The sequence below is a fragment of the Labrus bergylta genome, chromosome 2 (genome assembly GCF_963930695.1).
Source record: "Labrus bergylta chromosome 2, fLabBer1.1, whole genome shotgun sequence".
Classification (NCBI taxonomy): domain Eukaryota; kingdom Metazoa; phylum Chordata; class Actinopteri; order Labriformes; family Labridae; genus Labrus; species Labrus bergylta.
Window position 1 is genome coordinate 1,194,075 of NC_089196.1, and position 23,261 is coordinate 1,217,335.

A 23,261-nucleotide genomic window follows, 5' to 3' on the forward strand; every position below is an offset into this window, starting at 1 on the left:
AGGTGAGTGTTAGTGATCTTTACTTTTGCCTTGATTGACTGTTGTAGTCAATCTGTTGACTGTTTTAGTTTCATATATTGGAGAATTGTTTTTTTCTCTATGCCGTATGTGTCCGTGAGCTGTTGGAATGATAATAAGTTATTTGGTAAAAGATGTGCTGGTGGTGTGTGATGGCTTTTTCTTTCCATTTAGTGCCTGAGAGGGGGGATTTATTTGCTGTGAAGTCAGGATTGTTCCATATGGTCGTGTGAGTTGTAGGTGGGAATGCAGTGTTTTTTTATTTTGTTGACCTTCCTCCGAGCTGTCAGAGTTGTTGCGATTGCGGTGTGTTTGAAGCAGGTGTGATGTTTGATTGTGTCACGATAGATAAACGATAGAAGGTCTTTGAATGATATGTCGTTGTGTTCTGTTAGCTCTATGTCTAGCCATGGGTGATGGTGATGGGTTGAGTGGATCCATTTGATAAGGTATTTGAACTGATTGAATGTTAACTTGTCCGTGCTGATTTGCTCACGAGGCAGTTTCATTCAATCAAGCTGAAATAATGCACAAGAGAATCACTTGCTTTATATTCTACAGTGACATATCTACACTGTAGACATTTTGGGTTACTAAGTCTGGAGCTGCACTCTCTTAAACTCCCCACCTGTCCTGCCATTCAGGCAGTCTTAAATGGTGAAGGGAAATATGTGTGCTCTCAATTGTAAAAAGGCTTTTTCAATGCTGTGCAAAATTAATCTACAAGTGACAGTAGCCAATGATATGCACTGGTATTCAAAGTTGAAGTGCACATGTATGTTCAGTTCAGGCAGAACTGATGCCCCACAGTGTGTTTCTTCCTCTGTAAATATTTTGATGTAATTTTGGGGTGGCAGTAGCTCAGTCTGTAGGGACTTGGGTTGGGACCAGAGGGTTGCTGGTTCAAGTCCCAGTGCTGACCAAATCTGGAAGTTGGTCTGGTAGCTGGAGAGCTCCTGAGCACTGCTGAGGTGCACTTGAGCAAGGCACCAAACCCCCTCCCCACCACCAGCTCAGGAGTGCCCACTGTGGGCAGCCCAGCTTCCTCACTCTGTCTCTCTCCATTAAGGTCCATTAGACCATAGGATCTTGTTTGTGCATGAGTATATTTCAGCCTATGTATGTGTTGCATGATAAACAGAATGTAAAAACAGAATTTCCCCTAGCAGGGATCAGTAAAGTGAATCTTAATCTTATGCACGCCAGGATTGTTTTGCAAACTGACTCTGCTAACAAATGGGAAGATTTTTGCCTATAAGAGGCCAGTTGCCTCCAATAAATGAATGATTGTACTAGTCTACAAACACCACTCAGACATTAAAAAGCCTCATCCCACTGACAGTGGTCAGGGAGAGTTCATGGCAATGAAAATAATCAACTGATTTAAAGAGCAAGGAAATTATACATTATTATTATTCTATATGTTTTATTATTATTATTACTATTGCTAAATGTAATGCAGTTTCTTTAAGCAATTTGTATTTATTATAAGAAAAAATAAAAAATAAAACGATACAAATCATTATTATACATTATATACTGTAAGTAACGTGTTTTGGATGGGCTGGCTCTAGTCTTTGCGTCATGCCCTACGACTGGGCGTTATCCAACGTCATGACGTGTGTTGGGATTACGTAAACCGTTCGGCGCAAAATTCAAACGCCACACAGGAAGAATAACTGCAGCTCTCTGTTGTTGGACGCACAGCTACAAGAAAATACGTTGAAGAAAGTTGAAAAAAGGATTTTAACGCTTCGAGGTATGTTGAGGAAACAAGATGTTTGGAGGTAAACTCGTACGTGTCTGAAAACCAGGAAACAAAACAACGAGAACTCCTCCATACTGGCTAATGCTAACGGTGGTGTTATGCTAACGGTGGCTAATGCTAACGAAAAGTAGCATGTAAAGTTAGGAAGCGTTTATTGAAAGGGTACAACGTTTGTCTTCAGTGGTTGTTTAAGTCTGTTAACTTTCACACAATCACCGTATAGCATACTTTAACATATATATTGTGCCGTAAGTTGACTGCTTAGAGTTATATCCGACTTTTCGAGTTGATTTCAGGGAGAATTGGAAATCTGCATTCTCTCATTTCGTGTTTAGAGATTTAAAGTCAGGATCGACATCCATCAACAGCATCTTCTTATCCTTAGTGACCCTTATTGAAGGGTTTATCTTGCCACGATGATGAAAACAAGATACTGAAACGATGACTGTGCTGCACGCCATGTAGAGTGTTTTAGTTTGTTTAGTTCTTGTGCTGCAGATGTTGTAGAATCAACCAGTAATCATGTTTTTTATTTATTCATTTTGTTTTATTTAACAGGGACACATGAATTGAACATCGCGTCATATGTCAAATACAAAGTAGATGACACTGTTTCTAGCCGTGGCTCATTTGCGACCCCGGTCCCTGACTGGACTTTAAAGATGAAAACAGAATCATTAGACTTAAATAAAATTAGAGATGCACCGACCCACTTCGTTCAGTTCCGATACGTACTGATACTGAATCTGTTATTTCTTTTAATCCCAATTAATATTGTTATTGTTGTTGATATTATGTGTAAAGCTATACAAAGCTGAAGTAAACCTTTGTATTGTATTGTGTTGGCTTCGTAGAATACAAGACGTGAGGTTTTTTAATTAATCTTTTAAACTTAAGTGTAAGTATTTAACTTTTGATAATCTAGAAGGAGCTGTTTCATCTCGTCTGACTCTGAACATCGTCATGGAGACGATTTGTGGACACTTCGGTGGACAGTCCAGTCCTACCGTCTTCAAAGCGAGACTGTGCGAGGATGTTTAAAGTGCCCAACCGTCTTTCTTGATCAGTGACATGAGATTGGCGCCGTCAGTCCGATTGCGTACCAATATTGGACCCGGTGTTGTATGTTGTCTGGTTCCCACATTGTCTGGTTACCGAACGGACCCGACAGCAGATGTTTCCGACTTTTGAGAGGAAACGTAGCTGACCTGGAGAATGCCTGTCTGATCATATTTGCACTGATTTCAAGTCGCGTTTTAAATCTACTGCGGTAAATATGATTGTATGAGTGAGCACTACATCCCAGCCACCTAAGAAAAATACAAAATAAAGAAAATATAATACATGTTCATGATCGCGCCGAGCTGGATTCGATCTCACTAAAACAAAATTAACACCTAATCACCTGCGTCCTGCCTTACAGCGTGCACCACCTGAACAGTGACATTTCATCAATTCCATTACGTATTCGTTTATGATGTCCGCCTCCTGGTCACATTTTAGTTTGGCTGCTTCTACAACAACTGGTTACCTCGGTTTGTCTTCAAATACCAGCACATATAAAGGTTTTTACCAGAGGCTACAGCCTTACAGACCACAACATAACAGACCTCTACACCACTACCCATTTTGACAAAGAAATACTTTGAAACAGTGACGATGTATTTCAAAACAAACACTGAGCCACTGTTTGATTCACATGACAGGAGACTGCTGAGTTGATCGTAGAAAAGCTACCTGAACATTTCTATTGCCATGCTTTTCAAATGTAAATGTCCACGGCCACTTATGATTGTATAAGTGGGCACTATACACGACACTTGCGAAAAAATAAAATAAAATGTATGCATGATCGTGTCGAGCTGGAGTCGATCTCACTAAAATAAAGTAAACAAACAATTACCTGTGTCCTGCCTTACAGCGTGCACCACCTGAACGGTGTATGTTTATCAAATCCATTACGTATTTGTTTATGATGTCAGCCTCCTGGTCACATTTTAGTTTGGCTGTTTCTACAACAACAACAACAACAACAACAACTGGTTACCTCGGGTTCGGGTTTATCTTCACCTACCCGTACATAAAGTCACAAAGAAAGTCACTTTGAAACCAGAACGATCTGACTCGTTATACCAGGGGTCTCCAACCTTTCTTCATCTGAGAGCTACTTTCACAAAATGAAAGTGAGCTACATCACATCGCTTGCATTTATTTACATGCATTTTTTCTCTGGTGAGATCGACTCCAGCTTGACACGATCATGCATACATTTTATTTTATTTTTTCGCAAGTGTCGTGTATAGTGCCCACTTATACAATCAGAAGTGGCCGTGGACATTTACATTTGAAAAGCATGGCAATAGAAATGTTCAGGTAGCTTTTCTACGATCAACTCAGCAGTCTCCTGTCATGTGAATCAAACAGTGGCTCAGTGTTTGTTTTGAAATACATCGTCACTGTTTCAAAGTATTTCTTTGTCAAAATGGGTAGTGGTGTAGAGGTCTGTTATGTTGTGGTCTGTAAGGCTGTAGCCTCTGGTAAAAACCTTTATATGTGCTGGTATTTGAAGACAAACCGAGGTAACCAGTTGTTGTAGAAGCAGCCAAACTAAAATGTGACCAGGAGGCGGACATCATAAACGAATACGTAATGGAATTGATGAAATGTCACTGTTCAGGTGGTGCACGCTGTAAGGCAGGGTACAGGTGATTAGGTGTTAATTTTGTTTTAGTGAGATCGAATCCAGCTCGGCGCGATCATGAACATGTATTATATTTTCTTTATTTTGCATTTTTCTTAGGTGGCTGGGATGTAGTGCTCACTCATACAATCATATTTTCCGCAGTAGATATGAGTTGCGACTTGAAATCAGTTAAATTATAACCTTAATCATTCAGGCATTCGCCAGGTCAGCTACGTTTCCTCTCGGTGATTGTAACATCTGCTGTCGCCATGACAAACCTTTGACGTTTGTAAACAAAGGTAACCAGTTAAACTGAAAACCAGACAACATACAACACCGGTATAAGATTGGATCGGTCCCTTCACTAAAAGAAATACACATATAATCAAGATTTCAATTTCAATCAAAAATAATCATGATTGTGATGCCTGACATAATCGAGACGCCCTATAATATACTCAAATAATTGTGTGTTGGCCACACAAAGTTTCTGCTGGTAATAAAATAGAATTAAGAAACAACACAACAAGCACATTGAGTACAGCACAGGCTTTCATTCAACAACGTTTCACACCAGCAGCTACAGATTTAAAGATGTGTGAATAATGTCTTACGCTAATGATTATGTGCTACACCAGTTTTTAAAAAAAAACGAAGAAAGGCTAATCAAGGATACTGAAATTAACATAATGTTATCAGATTTGATATTTCAGAATTAGATCATAACAAACTGACAGTGTGCAACATTCTTCTACTTATTTTCTTTCTTATCATTCAAAACATCAAACCTAATACTACCAGCCTGTCTTTCTTTTCTCTATTGAAGCAAATCTTTGACCTGTTTCAACAAGTAGACTTTGTGTTTGTTTTTTGTTGTTTCAAACTAAGGATGAGTGCAGCGTCGACGCCTGTCTCTAGGATACGTCCAGGATGGACGTCATCGTCTTTGAAAAACAAGGGTCTCTCCCCTGCAGCATGCAGCACCCCGCTGCTGTCAGCTTTCCCCGGCAATGATGATGAGCAGGAACGACGTCAGCGCAGAAGGTCAAGAGTCATTGACCTTCAAGCTGCCAGTGACTCCTCCTTTAATGACACTGCGACTAACAGGTAACCTTAAGAGATAAAGCATCCTTATGTGTGTCGTACATGGATACGGTGATGGTCTGACATGAGCTTAAATGTTAATTAGCTGTCTTTTGTGTATATGAACATTTAAAATCATCAATAGTCAATTCTTTTGGTGTTACACATGTAAGTGTTTAGGGCTTAAAGATGATCTCCTTTTTGTATGCAGTGCCGCAGGGACTCCTGCTGCTGTGCCCAAGTTGTCAAATGCTCAGATCTCAGAGCACTACTCCACCTGCATAAAACTCTCCACAGAGAATGTAAGTCTGTGTGCATGCATATCGAGTATCCGGGAGGTGTCGTTTGGTGTTTCACACAGTCTGTCAGGTTGAATGAATAAGAGACCTGGACATGTAATGTTCATCTTTTTGTGTCCAACATGTTCTTTGTGTTTTATGATTTAGTTTAAGGTGTTTATCTTATACTGTTGGAATAATAAGTGTGATGATTAAAAATGACTGAACACTAATGTCTTCTTTTCTTTTTGGCAGAAAATCACCACCAAGAATGCCTTTGGTCTTCATCTGATCGATTACATGGCTGACATTCTCAAACAAAAGGACTCTGAGCTCACAAATTTCAAGGTGGGATGGATTTGTATCCGTTATTCTTCACTTTCTGGATGATGAATCAAGCACTCTCATTTTATTTGCTGAAGCTGTGTCCCTGTTTTAACTTGAAAGATACTCTTATTAGTTTTAACTTTAAAGACAACAAGATAGAAACATTAATGACAAATTAATTTTCAGCAGGACTCAAGCTTCTCCCTCATTGTAGACAGTCATGACTCAGAGACACATTTACACAAGATAGACTGGATTTATATATGTGTAATATGTTGCACATTCTTCCTTTGAAGATTTATTTCTGGGCATTGTATGCTTCTATTTAGAAACAGGACAGTGTCAGAGTCAGAAATCAGAGCGAGAAAGTGGGGGATGACCTGCAGGAAAGGAGCCACAGGCCGGATTCAAATTGGGGCCACCTGCTTGGAGGACCACAGCCTCCATACACTGGGCGCGCACACTAACCAATAGGCTACCGGCGCCCCCAAATAAATGTTTTTAAATAGTTACTTCATACATGACTTGTTAAACAACAATTTGGCTGCTTTAGTCTCATAAAATATTCTACATTTATGTATGGCTCCATAAACTAAAAACACAATTCAAAGGTTCATATTCTTCAGCTCTCAGAGAGGACAAGCTGATCTATAGGTCTGAGGGGAAAAACACAAAAACAGTTAAATGAACTTTTATTTTCCTGATATGTCGATCTATAACATTAGTTTGTGATGAGCAGGAGGTTCCCTTTTTATCCTTCATTAAATCATTTTCAGTCAAATATTAGTCAGTCATTTCTTTATTAAGTGATTCTCATAAGATGTTTCCAAACAGTCACTTGCTGATTATTTCTCAGGCGCTTCATGTCTTTGTTGTTCTTCCTTAAGGTCGCAGCCGGCACTTTGGATGCCAGTACAAAGATCTATGCTGTTAGGGTGGATGCTGTTCATGCTGATGCCTACAGGGTGCTGGGTGGCCTCGGAGCGGAGACCAAACCTGGAGAGGGTGAGACTCGGCAATGGGAGGATTTTGATGTTCTTTTATATTTTAATTTAGGTTGTTAGTAGTGCTGTCAATCATTAAATATATTGAATCATTATTAATCACAGCAGGGATTAATCACATTTAAATACTCATTTATATTTAAAAATGAAAAAATGTGCAAAGAAAGCTACCAGCAACCTGTTTCAACTTGAGCTGTCGCTGTGAAGGAATTCCCATCGCAGTGACCCAGGGTGGCTAAATAGTTCGGTAAAATCACATATTTTTTTGGCAGATTTGTTTGTGAATTTAGAGGAAGACAACTGGCCCACTGACTTTTACTTATTTTTATTTTTTTAACAACAACGCCGTGACAACCTGGTGATTAAACAAAGCACTGTCACGTCGAGGTGGGAAAAAAATGATTTTTGTAAAAATCGAGATCCTTATCTCCCGAGATTTTAAATAGATTCATAACTTCCAAAAATCGATTTATTTTTTCTTTGGCTAATCAGTCACTCCCTGCTCAGTGCTAATGCTAGCTCTTTGACTCATGGACTAACAAGAAATTCAGCCAGTCTCTCAGATGACTGGAGTAGATCCTGAAGTATGGACTCATTCATAAATAGACTTTGAATCAATGAATTGTTTTGAATCCAAAATTAATTCTGAATCAAATCTTGAGACACCCAAAGATTCCCAGCCCTACCGTCACAGCAGCAGCTGTTATCACCACCTCATCCTCATCTTTAGCCTTTTGCACTTACACAAAGGACAAGACAGTCTGTTGTTCAAAATCCTGTAAAGTACAATTTGGCTACAGAATACATACCGCGGCGAGAGGATATACGCTGAGCAGACATTAATAAAGTCCAGACCTCACATAGTTTTGGGTCAGTAAAGCATGTTTTTACATTAAGTACTAAGTCTGTTGTTAAATATTCTGTAGCTGAGTCGTTCTGTACAGGTTTCAATAAAACACACTGTCATAGTTATACCTGTTGCTGCCATGACGACGGTGCTGTATTTCAGCATTAGGCGCTGTATTTCAGCATTAGGCGCTGTGCAGTGACTGCTCTGGAGATTCTCCTGACCTGGCTGCTCACAGCGGGAGACTATCCCAGTCAGACCGGAGGGGGGGCGGGGGGTCTGCTGAGGCAAGGCATGATGTTTAAAAAAAACGTGGAAGTAGCGGAGGAAGCAACAGTCTGATGTACGATGCTCTAATGAGAATATCTGTCTTCATATCAATGCTGTGCAGTGTTACGTCCCCCCCCCCCCCCCCAATGAAGGTCAAGTTAAAAAAAAAAATAATAATTATATATATATTTATATATTTATTTATTTATTTATTTATTTATTTATTTATATATATATATTTAAGATTTCTTTTTGGTCTTTTTGGGCCTTTATTGTAGAGATAGGATAGTGGATAGAGTCGGAAATCAGGGAAAGAAGTCATTTAATTAAGGATACCTTTCCGATAGAACAGGACAGCTGTCATTAAAAGTAACGCATGAACATCAAGGTTCCTTCAAGTGTTTGTGTCGGCTTGTCCCTCCCCCCCAACGCTGTAAACCTAGGGGAAACACTGCTGTGAGTAGTTTGACAGAGTCACAATATCAACAAAAGAGCGGAGAAGGAGAACAGGAAACATAATGCAGCAGGTTCATTGGAGCACGGAGATCGTAGAGGTAGCTTGTATTCAAACATAATTTCCCCTCTCCCACTCGCTCCAGGTGAATTCTCCTGATAATATCCTGCTTAGTTTGCTGCTCACTCTGACTTTCTGCAGAATAAATACCAGGAGGCTGGAGGAGAAACTCCAGGTGAAGTCTCAGTGAAATATATAGCAGTTTGTGTTCACACATGCAGCTCCTCCAGGAAACATCAGAAGTTTTCTGAAAGTGTGAAAACATGACTCAATCAGAAGATGTGACCAGCAGGTTTATGGTTATTCAGCGCGATGAGGAGACAGATGTTTCATATCGGGGATCTTTGTTTTAATGACGCCCATCTCTTTTTCTTGTTCTGTGTTTCACGGTAAAAAGAGGCCCTGGTCTGCAGTGCAGCTCTTATATATTACAGTCTTCAGAAATGAAGAACAACATCAAAGTTTTCCACACCATCACTTCCTTAATGCATCACCGTTTGTTCTCATCATTAGACGTTTTTTTAAGTGCTCATGAAGGTGAATGAGGCTTTTTGTTCATTTGCATATGAAACAGGGCAGCCATGTTTGTTAGCGTTCACTTCCCGGGTTTTTACTGTTTCATATAAATAGATGGAGAAGCTCTAGAACAAGGATGTAGCCCTCTCCTTACTACATATGTAAATCTTCACCCTCCCAAAATGTTCTTTTATGTTATTTTATTCTGTCTCTTTCTTTGTGTTTATACAGAGCACTGTCTGAAGGAGGAGGGTGGAGAGGAAGGGGCTGCAGGAGGGGAAGTGACTGCCAAGCAGCCAAAGAAGAAAAGACCCCCCAAGAGGACGGTGGAGCAGAACCTGAGCAACATAAATAGCGCTGAGTCTGAGAGGAAGTGCGAGGTACGCTTTCATTTTACCAGAGCGATTAATGTTTACAAAATAAATCACACCCACACATGTTTTTTAAAAGAATGATAGTTAGGTGGCTTTACATAATACAGTTAGAAGACTTCACATAGTATTCCTGGTTTGAATTCCCGTCTCACAAGAGCCTCTCTGTGTGGAGTTAGGTTATATATCATTTTGAGGATTTTAACCCTTTAAATGCCAGTTTGATTACATGATTCTGGCATTTAACTGGTTAAAATCCTGATAATTATTCAATATTTGATAGTTTTGAGCAGGGCTGAAGTTGTTAAAGAGATTTATGCAGAAAAAAAATATTAATCTGTACTATTTTTAGAGCAGTTTTTTGTCCTGAGGGTTAAGAAAACCGAGCGTCGCAACTTCAAACTGAGACTATTATTAAAAGTGAGTTATTTGTTCTCAGCTCACTTGGAACTACAAGTATGGAGGAAATCTTAAAACTACACTGTGGACATTAATGGGTTAAGAGAAGCCAAAGCAGTGTTCCTGTAATGAGTCTCATTAAATCATTGATTAAAACTTTATACAATGTTACAATTCACTTAGCAGACGCTTTTATCCAAAGCAGCGTACATCAGAGATTAAGTACAACAGTCATCCATTCATACACCGCCACCGAAGCAGCAGGAGCAATTCAGGGTTGAGTGTCTTGCCCAAGGACACACATTGCTCAGCTGGGGATTGAACCCTCGACCTACTGGTCGAGAGGCGATGACTCTACCAACTGAGCCACAGCCGCTCTAAATCATTGATTAAAACTTTATAATCATCTGATTTCCACTTAGAGCTGGCTGATTGGTTTATGTTTGATGAAAGTCACATGATCTGAAACGGATACATACACGACTTATCTTAAAGCAGCAGTTTCTGCTCTTACTGATCCTTGTGCTCCAATAGTAGGAAGATATGAATTAAAAGGACATTTTAAGATTATCTATCATCTTTGTTCTGTGTTCCTGATCAAGTAACTGTCCGTTTTTCTTTCCCAGGTGGACCCCATGTTTCACAGAATGGCTTCATCTTTTGACGAGAGCAGCACAGCTGGTGTCTTCCTGTCCGTTCTCTTCAGTGAGAACAGTCGCTGCGAGCTGCTGTTTCCCTCTTACATGACCCTGCTCCAGTCCAGGCCCTCGTATTCTCCTCCCTCTCCTCAGGGAGTCTCTGCATCTCCATTCATGGGTAAGAAGAAACGTATACCAAGCCCGGGAGAAATGTCATCTTCCATTCATTGGCATTAATTATTAGGCAGCCATTAAAAACTGTTCCAGTACCAGATTTTCTGAACGCCTGTGCCACCTCATGTACCACATCGTTTGAGCTTCAACAGAAGACGAATAACAGCCATCTTTCTTTCTGTGTTTCTGCAAGCTGGACTCCAGCGTTCACAGGAGAAGAGCGCCATCTGCCCATCCCTGCAGGACTTCTCCTTCACTAGCTGGAACCCTGATCAGGTTAGAGAATAACCAACAAACCTGATATTAAAAATAATTGACCCTATATCCACCCCCTCTGGCTCTGTGCTCCACTTACAGTTTGGTAAGCAGCATGACCACACTCAGCTTCCCTCTCCTGTTATAATTGGTCAAATGTGCTTTAGTTAAGGTTATGCTTGTTCATAAAGAAACACTCAATGGTTCTAGCACTGTCAGTTTTTGTCCAGCTAGTCTGATCCAGCATCAGTAGGCAGGATTAGGAGTGATGAAGTTAATTTATATGGATTATAGATAAATTGGCAAGAGAGCCAGAAACTCCTTTTTTTTTTTAATTTACAACGTCAGCTCAGACGGCGAAACACAACCATGCAGACTTTTCTGAAGCTTAGCACAGCGGTTCTTAAACTTTTCACAATGAGTAATGAAATATTAAGCTCTCCACATTCCACCATTATGACCAACATAATGATACAGCAGTGTAGGGCTATTTAACTTCATATACAGTTTACACAGGAGGCCATTTTATTCCTGATATCCACATTATTTATTTATAACCTTGCGGCCTGGACTCACTCTCTGTGCGGCTCCAAAAGAATCCAAACTGATGTCAGTTCAGTCATATGTCGTCGTCTTCAGTTCCTGCTCCGCTGCTTGAGAAACCCGTCTCACTTTACTTTCTAATATTTCCCGATAGGAACTACAAATGCAAAAAATAAGTCACATTTTCTTCCTCTGCTTGCCATCACAGCTTTGCTTGTTAACCAAAATAAATAATCAGAGACTCCCCAGAGGGATCCTGCATACCCTGGTTTCATACCACATTTTGAGAGTGAATGTTTTAACATATTCTCATATCGTTACCAGTTTTCAATCAACGCTGTGTGACCATCTGAGGTTTATTTATGTGTAGTAGCAGAGAAATGTGTTAATTTGCATGTTGGTAAAGTTAGCTTGTTGCCTCCTCGTCAGAGGGACCAGAGACTAGTTCTTAAACTAAGATGTAAGGTGGTGCTGGGTAAAGCTGAGGAAGCTTCAGGTAACACAATAAAAGTTATTTTCAGTGTGCCACAAAGTTTTGATTCATTTTTTATGGTATGTTCCTGCAGCTGTGAGTGTTGCAGGTCTCAAACTGAGATCAGATAAGATTGCTGTTTAAACAGGAGAAAATAATGAGACAAACCACTGTGCTTCTTTTCAGTTCAGCTTCACTCCTTAGAAAGAGGAAGAAACAAGAGTAACAGAGCACGGGAGAAGCCCAGCGCCACACTGCCTCCTGCTGGCGACACTGAAGTGCACTGGTTATCTGGCCATTATAGCACATATCAGTGAGGGTCCAAAATAAAACATACACACATTTCATCAAATGTGACGACACATTGTTAGTGAGAACAACTGGCCATTTAGATGAAGACGTAAGGGTGCTTTATGTTCCTACGGGTCTGATTGAACCATCTGTTAAACTGCCTGTATTTACAGAACTCCACTCCATTCTCATTTTTATGACATTTATAGAATTATATTTATATACATATATTGCCGTAGATTGACAATGAAAAACAAACTTTAGCATGGAAAGTTTTCTGTCCTGACATCTACAGCTTTTTAAAAAGTGTTTAGAGTGTGAAAATGCATCCAGAAAATCAAACGTGTTATGATTACTGCAGCAGAGGCATTTTGTGTATGACAAGGATTCAACCCTAGTCTTAAGTATGCAAACAAATACTGTAAGCGTTTGATAGAAAAATTCCTGCAGATAATTTCCCTTTAACAAAAAGATTTTTAAATAGAACTTTTGGAAATACAGATCTTTTTGTAGCCTACTTTTTGTAATTATTTAGCGTCTGTCTTCAGGATGCGTTCGTTACTTCCTTGACCAGGTAAACTCATCAGCCTCTTCTAATATCTTGTGTCTAGATGTGAACATCCAAAACCTGCAGATACCATAGAAGAAGATCACAGTAACACTCAGTCCTCTCTTGACCTGCGGTTTAACATATCCTACCAAATACTCCACACTCAACATCTAGGATTTCTATTTCTATGAGTGTGCCCCGTGTCTGACTGTGCAGCTTCTTTCAGACTATGAATCAGCTCCTGGAGAAGATGAAGCAGGGTGAGCACGTGTTTGACGTGAATGCCGAGCCAGAGCCCGAAGAAGACGACTGCCCGGACTTTGATGCAGACTACGAGGACGGACAAGGTGACTGTGAGGACGGATCCAAGGAACACAAGGAAGGCTGTGAAGCCTCTGGCTCCGGCAAAGGACGGTATGCATGTTTTGTTTAGTGATTTTAATAGTCTGAGGAAACATTTCTAGAGATGTCTCTCGCTCTCTCTCTCTTTTTCTCTCTCTCCTCTCTCTGTCTCTCTTTTTCTCTCTCTCCCTCTCTTTCTCTCTCTCTCGCTTCCTCTCTTTCTGTCTCTCTCTATTTTTCTCTCTCTCCTCTCTCTGTCTCTTTCTCTCTCTTTCTCTGTCTTTCTCTCTCTCTTTCTCTCTCTGTCTTTTTCTCTCTCTCCTCTCTCTGTCTCTCTTTTTCTCTCTCTACTTCTCTCTGTCTCTCTCTCTCTTTTTCTCTCTCTCCTCTCTCTGTCTCTCTGTCTCTCTCTCTCTGTCTCTCTCTCTTTCTCTCTCTGTCTTTCTCTCTCTCGTGATCTATAGCGTTCAGTTATGTTCTCTGCAGGGGAAAGAGCCTCCTCTCCTTAATGCCTCCTTAAGCCTTGGAGTGTGAAGTTCATAAATTATGTATGATAATTAAATAATGCAGCAACACCAGAGTAGACATTTTACTCATTAGAATCCAACTCTTGCAGGGATGTGATTCCCATTGGGGAGGGAGACATCGCCACCATGTGTCTGCAGCTGTCCTCACAGCCCAGAGAGTATTCATACTTCAGCCCCAGGACCATGGCCACGTGGGCGGGGCCTGGCTACTGGCAGTTCAAGCCAAAGCACAAGCGTAAGTCAAAGTCTTCAAACATAATTAGAGACATAATTAGATGCACTTTTGAGACTATTGATTATCATGTACAATGCTATAATAACACAATTCTGTTTCTGTAATAGTGTTCATGAGTTTTATTGTTACCACAACCTCCTGCAGCTCATGTCTTTGTTTGGAGTCTGCCAGCGGTTTTAGTCAACAGCCAAAGAGTCATCTGCCATGTCAGCAAAACACATCAGGATGCTGACTATACTTTATTTATAAATCTATTTGCATCATTTTCCACTTTATAGGCTTACTTCCTGTTCTGAGTAATAAAGGGTTAAATCAGCTCGTTCTCTCATAGCAGAGACTGTTTCGCTGCTGAATGTGAACATGGAAACAATGATCTGCTTGTTATTCATGTCTTCTAGTGGACCATCTGCCTGACAAGGAGACGCGTAAGAGAAAGCCCAAGAAGACTTTTGAGATAGACTTCAGTGATGACGTCAACTTTGACACTTACTTCCGCACCACGAGAGTAAGAGCAGCTGCTGGCTTCATTTTTCCACTGCTCATTCAGTGAGAACTGTTTAATGCTTCTGGATTTATAGGAGCATGTAACGGGAAGAGAAATGTTTGCTTTCTTGTAATATTTAGAGTTTCCCACAGAATCACGCTGCACCTGAGGCGGGGTTTATTATTGCAACCTTTTTTCTTTGTACTTTTAATATTACCTTTGTGTTTTTATATTGATTTTGCTTTTCAGTGTTTCCCACACATAGATGATAACTGGGCGGGCTGTCCAAGTATTTTACAGACCTGTTTTTATTTATTCATAATGCCGAGCGTGAGGCGAGAGTACCTCACTGGCTTTGTTTTGTTAATGTTAATGTTCAGCTGCTTGATGCTGAACTCCTAAAAAAAAAAAAAAAAAAAACAGAATATGGAGTTGAACTTTTCAAAATGCACTTCCATCGTGGCGTACTCCTGCTGTTTGTGTCTTTGTGCGTGCGTGGATAAGATGAACAGCTTCAAGTTGTTGAATATAAATAAATTTAGAGGGGAAAAAACACATTTGACATAAATACAAATCTAATATTAAAATATAACCCAAAATTGTAAAAGAAATGTATGTCGACCCCCTGATGGGAACTCCATCGTCAACAACTTAATCTGCTCATGTTTACTCCGCCCCACTTCTATTGTCTTATCCAAACACACCTGCTCCCCTCCTTCCTTACAGCGGTCGGCTTGTTCCACCTCGTCTCATTCTGTATCTTTGTTTATCTTTGTGTGTTTTTGTATTCCCCAGCACTACGTTAGAGACTACATTACTCACGTTTTGAAATATCTCCCTCGATATTTCGTTATCACATTAGGGGGTTCTCGCTTATTGAAGACATCACTGAAATCACCGCAGCTGCAGAAAAACATCAAACAACAACATTAGAAGCTGCGGTTTCAAAATGAGATGAACTAGCAGCACAGTCAATGTGTTTATGGGAGGGACGTACGAGGGGGGGGCGTAAAGTCAGCAGGCTGCTCACTCTTTTTCTCTCTTGTTGATTTTGTTGATAAACTAAAAGAAGGTCGGGAGTTATACTCGAGCGGCTGTAAATATACCTGAGAGGTTCACCAAGGTAACGTCTACGTGTTGGAAACAGATTTTCTGTACAGTAAAAGTTTCTTTGGAGACAGTGAGTGGCTTTACTTCTCATCTTAATCCCAGTATGTTGGAGAGAGAAAAAGTGTTTGAACCCAACTTAAAGCTACAGTATGAGACCTGGATCCGATCATCTGCTCCCCCTTCACAGGCTGCCACGACAAACATCAAGTCTGCCCTCAGTGCCAGCAACAAGAAAACAACTCTACCTGCAGACTTCCAGTTTCCTCCAGAGACGCTCTCCCAGCTCAACTTCAAACCCTCCAGCTCGGTGAGTTGTCACTTCTCCTGTTTAGCCGTCAGAGCTGGTAACGGTATAAGTGGAGACCCACAAACACGAGCACCCTTTTGTGAGTGGAATCAGAGCCTTGAACTGTCCGTTTCCTTTTAAGGTTTGGACTCTTTAAATGGATTTATTAAATGGACTTGATTTTGTATATTTCTTTTCTAGTCTTCTACTCCAAGCTCCTGTGTCACACCTACACATTCACACACTGATGGTAGAGGCTGCTGAGTAAAGAGTCCATCAGTATTAACTCATCCATTCATACAATGATGGTAGAGGCTGCTGAGTAAAGAGACCATCAGTATTAACTCATCCATTCATACACATTCACACACTGATGGTAGAGGCTGCTGAGTAAAGAGTCCATCAGTATTAACTCATCCATTCATACACATTCACACACTGATGGTAGAGGCTGCTGAGTAAAGAGTCCATCAGTATTAACTCATCCATTCATCCACATTCACACACTGATGGTGGAGGCTGCTGAGTAAAGAGTCCATCAGTATTAACTCATCCATTCATACACATTCACACACTGATGGTAGAGGCTGCTGAGTAGAGTCCATCAGTATTAACTCATCAGGAGCGACATGACAAAGTTCAGCCATCATTACACCTTTTGATTTTACAGCTCCCATCATTTCCCGAGGTAAGACGAGGAAGTAGCGGCTGTAGCAACAGAGTCCTCTACACGGCGTTATAATGAGAATATTTGTCTTTATATCAATGCTATGTGTAATCCAATGGAATGACAACATCCACAAAAGAGAGGAGAACAACATACTGACGAACAGAAAACATAATGCAGACGTTTAATTACGTGTACGGAGATCGTAGTGGTCGCATGCAGACACTGTAGACAGTCACTGTTTATAAATGTCATTCTCTTTCTATTGGCTCGAGGTGAATTCTCTGGAGTATATTCGGCCGCGTTCAGACATCAGCTCACTTAGCCTAAAGCCCCTCCGGGTAGCCAAATCTCCGGAGTTTTTCAGGAAATTTCCGTATGTGTGAAAATGGTTTAAAACATAAGGAAATGTGCTACAATCCATCTGTGATGGACCCTGAGAGAATACTTCTTGAATACTAAATAATCAAGTACTGTTTGTTTGATGTCCTAGTTGAATAAAGAGGGCCAGAAGCGTCTGTCTGGAGAGCTCGGAGAAGGCATTGGAGACTATGACTACAACAACCCCAACGATACAGCCAACTTCTGCCCGGGTCTTCAGGTCTGAACTCCTCCTTTCTTTGACTTCCACTGGACTGTGTCTATACAGGCGCTCTTCTGTCATGTTTACCATTTCTGTTTGTTGCATGCAGTCAGGACTTTCATCACATTTTTAACACACAAAGACATCGACTATCCTAAACCTTCATAGAGCTTGGCTTGAGAACTTCAGGTGTCCAACTCTTTGTTCACAACGTTTGGCTTTACCTGTACCAAACCTGTGATGTTGCAGCACCTGTCCCATCCTCCACTGGTTCTGTTTGTAATGAGCTTCTTCAGGACTGTAGAATCCACTAAATGTGCAGACTTGTGTTCTCCTCAGGAACCACAGATGGATGATAGTCTCATAGTTCATCTCTTTGTTTGTGGATCTGTCTGTTCAGGGCAGAGACAGTGATGACGATGTTGAAGGGTTCCCCAGTGCAGACGATACACAGCCCTCAAGTGACGGCATACCTCCACCTTCACAAGATCTAGAGGGCATTTCAACTTACGGGGAGGATGATCTGGTACCTGAACCACACAGGGTGAGTGAGAAGACCTTAGAGTGGACGTACTGCTCGTGGCTGTTTTTAGAGAAATCATCTTTATGCTTAGAGTCTGTTACACTTAAAAGCCGCTTTTAACATCTGGCTGAGGATATACTTTACACAAAACACTGTTAATCATGAAAATAACTATTTATTATTGAAATGGATGCTTTGCAGGTTTACTCAACAATGATTTATGTTATTGCTGGTTTGTGTAGGTCAACAAGATTGAGATCAACTATGCTAAGACGGCAAAAAAGATGGACATGAAGAGACTGAAGAACAGCATGTGGACTCTTCTGACTGACGGCCCAGATAAATCCACCGAGGTAAAGGGGACTTGTCATAAGTCAATGTATCTGCAGTTGTTAAAAGAATAATAAAATCAGTTTAAAATGTAAACTCCAGGCTCTGGACTGTAGCAGCCTTGTGTTAGGTGTGTATATTTCTGATTGAAGTGTATGTAATGATGTATGCCTCTATGTTTCCCACAGGAGGTGGTGCCTGCGGAGAAGCCAGAGGTGTGTGGGGAGAAAGTCTTCAGCCAGACAACCAAGACATTATTACAAAGGTACCAGCAGACCTCCTACCACATCGGCTGTAGCTGCTGCACACTTATGAGGAAGAATAGAGAGAGAATTGGGCTTACCCAAAGAGCATTTCATGTTTCTCTGCTCTGTATCTTTATACTTAGACAAGTTATCGGCTCACATGGTCACCCTGTGATCTCTGAACTAAAACAGTTGTGTGGGTGGAAATGTTTGTCAGTCAGCCTGGAAAGAAGGAATCATTTTAAAAACCAAACAGCCAGCAGCAGAACGGAAAACTACTACTTCCTCAAAGGAGCGATATATAACTCTGACCCCTAGGGTTTAAAATGGGTACTGCAGTCTAAATTCTAAACATTGTAGAGAGCCCCCCCCCCCAGAGTGGATGCTCTCACAGGTCACCATGTGGTGGACACTGAAGCTTCAGTGTTTATCCAGCTCTGCATGGGTCTGTAAACCTTTCTGTGTTCTAACCTCTCTCCATTTTTCAAAAGCATCTTCAATATTGATCCTAGTTTGAGCACGTTTCTGCTCGTGGAGCTTATTAGAAACATGCAGAGGCTTTTTAGGTCGGGTCCAATCACTTCTATCTGAATCACTTCTCTTGACCACTTCCATCGCTGCAACACCTGTTGACCTGATAACTGCTCTCATATCTGACAAACAGAGGGGCGTCCAAAACGGCCGTGTGGGGGTGTGTCTTAAAACCTCCTACCGTCTCTGGTCCAAACAAATCCAGAGCATTCAGGAGCAGAATCTAAAGTTAGAAGGAGGACATACTGGCTGCTGCATTGTTGTCAGAGAAGCCAGCACTTCAACATAGCATGTTTCCTTAATGATCATATAGTAAGATCACTTTATCATTTCACTCTCTACATGAAAGACACTGTTGATTCTTACGGTTTGCGTTCAAATGATCAGTTCTTGCTGTCTGTTCCATTTGCCCGCACAGAGCTGGGAAAAAGGGCTTTCGTCTACTCTGTTCCTTCTACATGGAACATGCTGCAAAAAGACTGGAAAATAACTGAACTGATTTCTTTGAATGCTTTTAAATCCAGGCTGTGAGCACTTGAGACGACCTCCTTTACTTGTAACTGTTTTTTATCATTTTAATTGCTAAATGTTTTTTATAATTTTAATTGCTGTCTGTATGTTGTGAGTGTGACTGTGTAACTTTTGCTGCCTCTTGGCCAGGACTCCCTTGAAAAAGAGGTTTTTAATCTCAAATGGGACTTTCCTGGATAAATAAAGGTTAAATAAAAATAAATAAATAGAAATTCGGTTTGAACAGTTTAAATAATGGAATTTAAAAATCATCGTAGTTCTCATTATGTCTCCTCTTGTGTTTTCTCCAGATTGCCCAATACAATGGCTCAGAACCTGTCGGTGCCGCTAGCGTTTGTTGCTCTGCTTCATCTTGCCAACGAAAAGGTGAGTTATGTTTGAACCTTCTTCAACATCATGGCTGCTTGTTCCATAGCAAATAAAACTGCAAGTCCTGGAAAAGTTTAGAGCAACGAATTAAAGCTCGACCGATTAATCAGCCAGCTGAGATAATATCTGATAATTATCCAGCGACTCTCAGTATCCACTATTTTATTTAGATATGCGCCAATATTACTCGATTTATTCTCCAGTCAAATAGAACTTAATTTGAGTTTCATTGTATTACCCTAGCAGTTCTCTGTCACCAGCAGAGGGCGCTATATGGATTACATCAAGCATCATCACTCTACAGAGTGTCGAGCGGTGACGCATGTACATGCTCAGTTACTTTTCCTGAGTGATTTCATAGATCTAAGAGAAATACATCGGCCGATATACAGGTATCTGATTTTTCTCTCCCCAATATCGATATCGGTACCGACCCCAAAATCCCACATCAGGCCCTAAAAAAATGTAGAGTAGGTAGCAAGCTTTGAAACACCTGTAGCAATCGTTTGACATGTTGGTCATAACCTATACGCTCTCATATCTGTGGCTTCCTTTAGACCACTGCTCTTTAGGCTTTTTGTAACTATTTCCTGTTGTTGTTGTTGTTCTAGTTGTGCTCACGTCTGTCTGATATGACCCTCCCTGCACACACACACACACACACACACACACACACACACACACACACACACACACACACACACACACACACACACACACATATAGGTGACTTGTGTATGCCTGATAGTGTATTTGTTTGTATGCTGATCTGTATCTCATGTTTCAATGTGAAATATGTGTGTGTGTTTACCAGAACTTGGAGCTGGTGAAGGTCGATGACATGTCAGATATCATCATCAAACAAGGTCACTGAAGAGAGATGACTTACGGAGAGCCCCTGCTGTTTTTCTTTATTTTTTTATGTTGTAAAATATCTCGTTTCTGTCACCCTCTTTTTGGTTTATTTCATTTTTGGAGACGTACATAATCAAGACTTGTTTTAGACGCCTTCCCCTGTTTTTCTCACGGAGGCAGATCAGCTGTCTGTTCTTTTTTTTCTGTCTTCTAGATCCTCGTCCTGTGTGTGGATTATTTAACCGCTCATCTGCCATAAGTGTACATTGTGAACCCAAATAAAAGCCTTTTTCTAAAACACGTGTTATTCCAGAAGTGTAAGATGTTATTTTTAGCACAGCAGCTTCACAGGTGAACTTTCAACAGCTTGAATTATTTTTAGTGGCTTGAAACTCCAAGCAGCCTGCAGCAACGGCTAACCCTAACCCCTGACCTGACATCAGGTAATGATCTGCATGAAGGCCTCTTCAGCCTCCAAGACAGAGGAGGAACCGGTTGGTCTGGTCTGGTGGTGCCGGCTGGGTGGGGCTTGGTATGTCATCAGTCATCAAGGAACAGGGAGGAGCCACATGTTCAGCTGAGGAAGCCAGTGAGCTGTTATTTATTTAAATGAATATGAATCATAATGATATATACACCATCTCACCACTACTACCTAACACCATACCCACTCAGACTGATCGACATGTTTCTCATCAAAAAACATCTTTGAACAACAACATTGTTACTGATGAGGAGATATTGAGCTTTATAAGACAGCGGCCTTCAGCAACAACGTTCCTTTTTCAAGCTGGGCGGCTTCAAACCTTCCCAGTGAACCCAGTGAAGAACAACATGAGTTAAAACTTACTCCATGAAAACACCTGAACATGTATGTAAGGTGTCACTGGTTCTCCAGAGAGAGACTAAAACGGACAAGAAACCAGAGTGGAGCTGTTACGGCAGAGAATGAGAGGTTGATGAGAACACACAGAAGGTCACAGAAACGTTATACTCAAGGTGTGAGTACAGCATGTTCAGGTCTTCGGTTTCATGAAAAACTTCAGGTGATATAACACCTGGCTAACTGCAGTGCTGAATGTTAAGACACTGTTTGAGAGGTCGGTCAGAGTGATTCAGTGATTAGGTTTATTATAGTCATATGATGGAAACACCTTGGTATGACATCATTCATTGGCTGAAAGAGGGAGAGTCCGTCAAGTTGTGTTTCATACAGCGAGAAAGAGAATAAAGGGAAGTTGGCTTCAAAATATAATAATTGTGAAGAAAAATGTAAATGTTTAAAGGAGCTTGTATACTACTGAAAGCTCTTTTATACCACAGGTCACACCTACACATTCACACACTAATGGTAGAGGCCGCTGTGTAAAGAGTCCATCAGTATTAACTCATCCATTCATACACATTCACACACTGATGGTAGAGGCCGCTGTGTAAAGAGTCCATTAGTATTAACACATCCATTCATACACATTCACACACTGATGGTAGAGGCCGCTGAGTAAAGAGTCCATCAGTATTAACTCATCCATTCACACACTGATGGTAGAGGCTGCTGAGTAGAGTCCATCAGTATTAACTCATCCATTCATACACATTCACACACTGATGGTAGAGGCCGCTGAGTAAAGAGACCACCAGTATTAACTCATCCATTCATACACATTCACACACTGATGGTAGAGGCCGCTGTGTAAAGAGTCCATCAGTATTAACTCATCCATTCATACACATTCACACACTGATGGTAGAGGCCGCTGTGTAAAGAGTCCATCAGTATTAACTCATCCATTCATACACATTCACACACTGATGGTAGAGGCCGCTGTGTAAAGAGTCCATCAGTATTATACATCCATTCATACACATTCACACACTGATGGTAGAGGCCGCTGAGTAAAGAGTCCATCGGTATTAACTCATCCATTCATACACATTCACACACTGATGGTAGAGGCCGCTGTGTAAAGAGTCCATCAGTATTATACATCCATTCATACACATTCACACACTGATGGTAGAGCCCGCTGAGTAAAGAGTCCATCGGTATTAACTCCTCCATTCACACACTGATGGTAGAGGCCGCTGAGTAAAGACTCCATCAGTATTAACTCATCCATTCATACACATTCACACACTGATGGTAGAGGCCGCTGAGTAAAGAGTCCATCAGTATTAACTCATCCATTCATACACATTCACACACTGATGGTAGAGGCCGCTGTGTAAAGAGTCCATCAGTATTATACATCCATTCATACACATTCACACACTGATGGTAGAGGCCGCTGAGTAAAGAGTCCATCGGTATTAACTCATCCATTCATACACATTCACACACTGATGGTGGAGGCCGCTGAGTAAAGAGTCCATCAGTATTAACTCCTCCATTCACACACTGATGGTAGAGGCCGCTGAGTAAAGACTCCATCAGTATTAACTCATCCATTCATACACATTCGCACACTGAAGGTAGAGGCCGCTGAGTAAAGAGTCCATCAGTATTAACTCATCCATTCATACACATTCACACACTGATGGTAGAGGCCGCTGAATAAAGAGTCCATCAGTATTAACTCATCCATTCATACACATTCACACACTGATGGTAGAGGCCGCTGAGTAAAGAGTCCATCAGTATT

The 23,261-nt window shown here is 40.9% G+C and overlaps 1 protein-coding gene across 1 annotated transcript; it reads left to right on the forward strand.

The window, feature by feature from the left end:
* The first annotated feature begins 1,645 nt into the window (after nt 1–1,645).
* Nucleotides 1,646–20,919, forward strand: ncaph (non-SMC condensin I complex, subunit H). The gene is made up of 18 exons (XM_020636336.3): nt 1,646–1,777; nt 5,358–5,576; nt 5,764–5,854; nt 6,086–6,178; nt 7,045–7,162; nt 9,540–9,688; nt 10,705–10,894; nt 11,084–11,166; nt 13,228–13,415; nt 13,960–14,105; nt 14,504–14,610; nt 15,887–16,006; nt 17,146–17,253; nt 17,636–17,779; nt 18,001–18,111; nt 18,277–18,353; nt 19,686–19,761; nt 20,579–20,919. The coding sequence occupies exons 2-18, from the start codon at nt 5,359–5,361 to the stop codon at nt 20,636–20,638; spliced, it is 2,079 nt and encodes a 692-aa protein (XP_020491992.1). The 5' UTR covers nt 1,646–1,777; nt 5,358; the 3' UTR covers nt 20,639–20,919.
* Nucleotides 20,920–23,261: the final 2,342 nt, after the last annotated feature.

Excerpts from the sequence above, each read along its gene's own strand:
- ncaph (XM_020636336.3), top strand. The coding sequence starts at position 5,359 with ATGAGTGCAGCGTCGACGCCTGTCTCTAGGATACGTCCAGGATGGACG. Across the intron at positions 10,895-11,083 it reads CTCTGCATCTCCATTCATGG|CTGGACTCCAGCGTTCACAG; the intron begins GTAAGAAGAAAC and ends TGTTTCTGCAAG. Across the intron at positions 18,112-18,276 it reads GCCCAGATAAATCCACCGAG|GAGGTGGTGCCTGCGGAGAA; the intron begins GTAAAGGGGACT and ends TGTTTCCCACAG.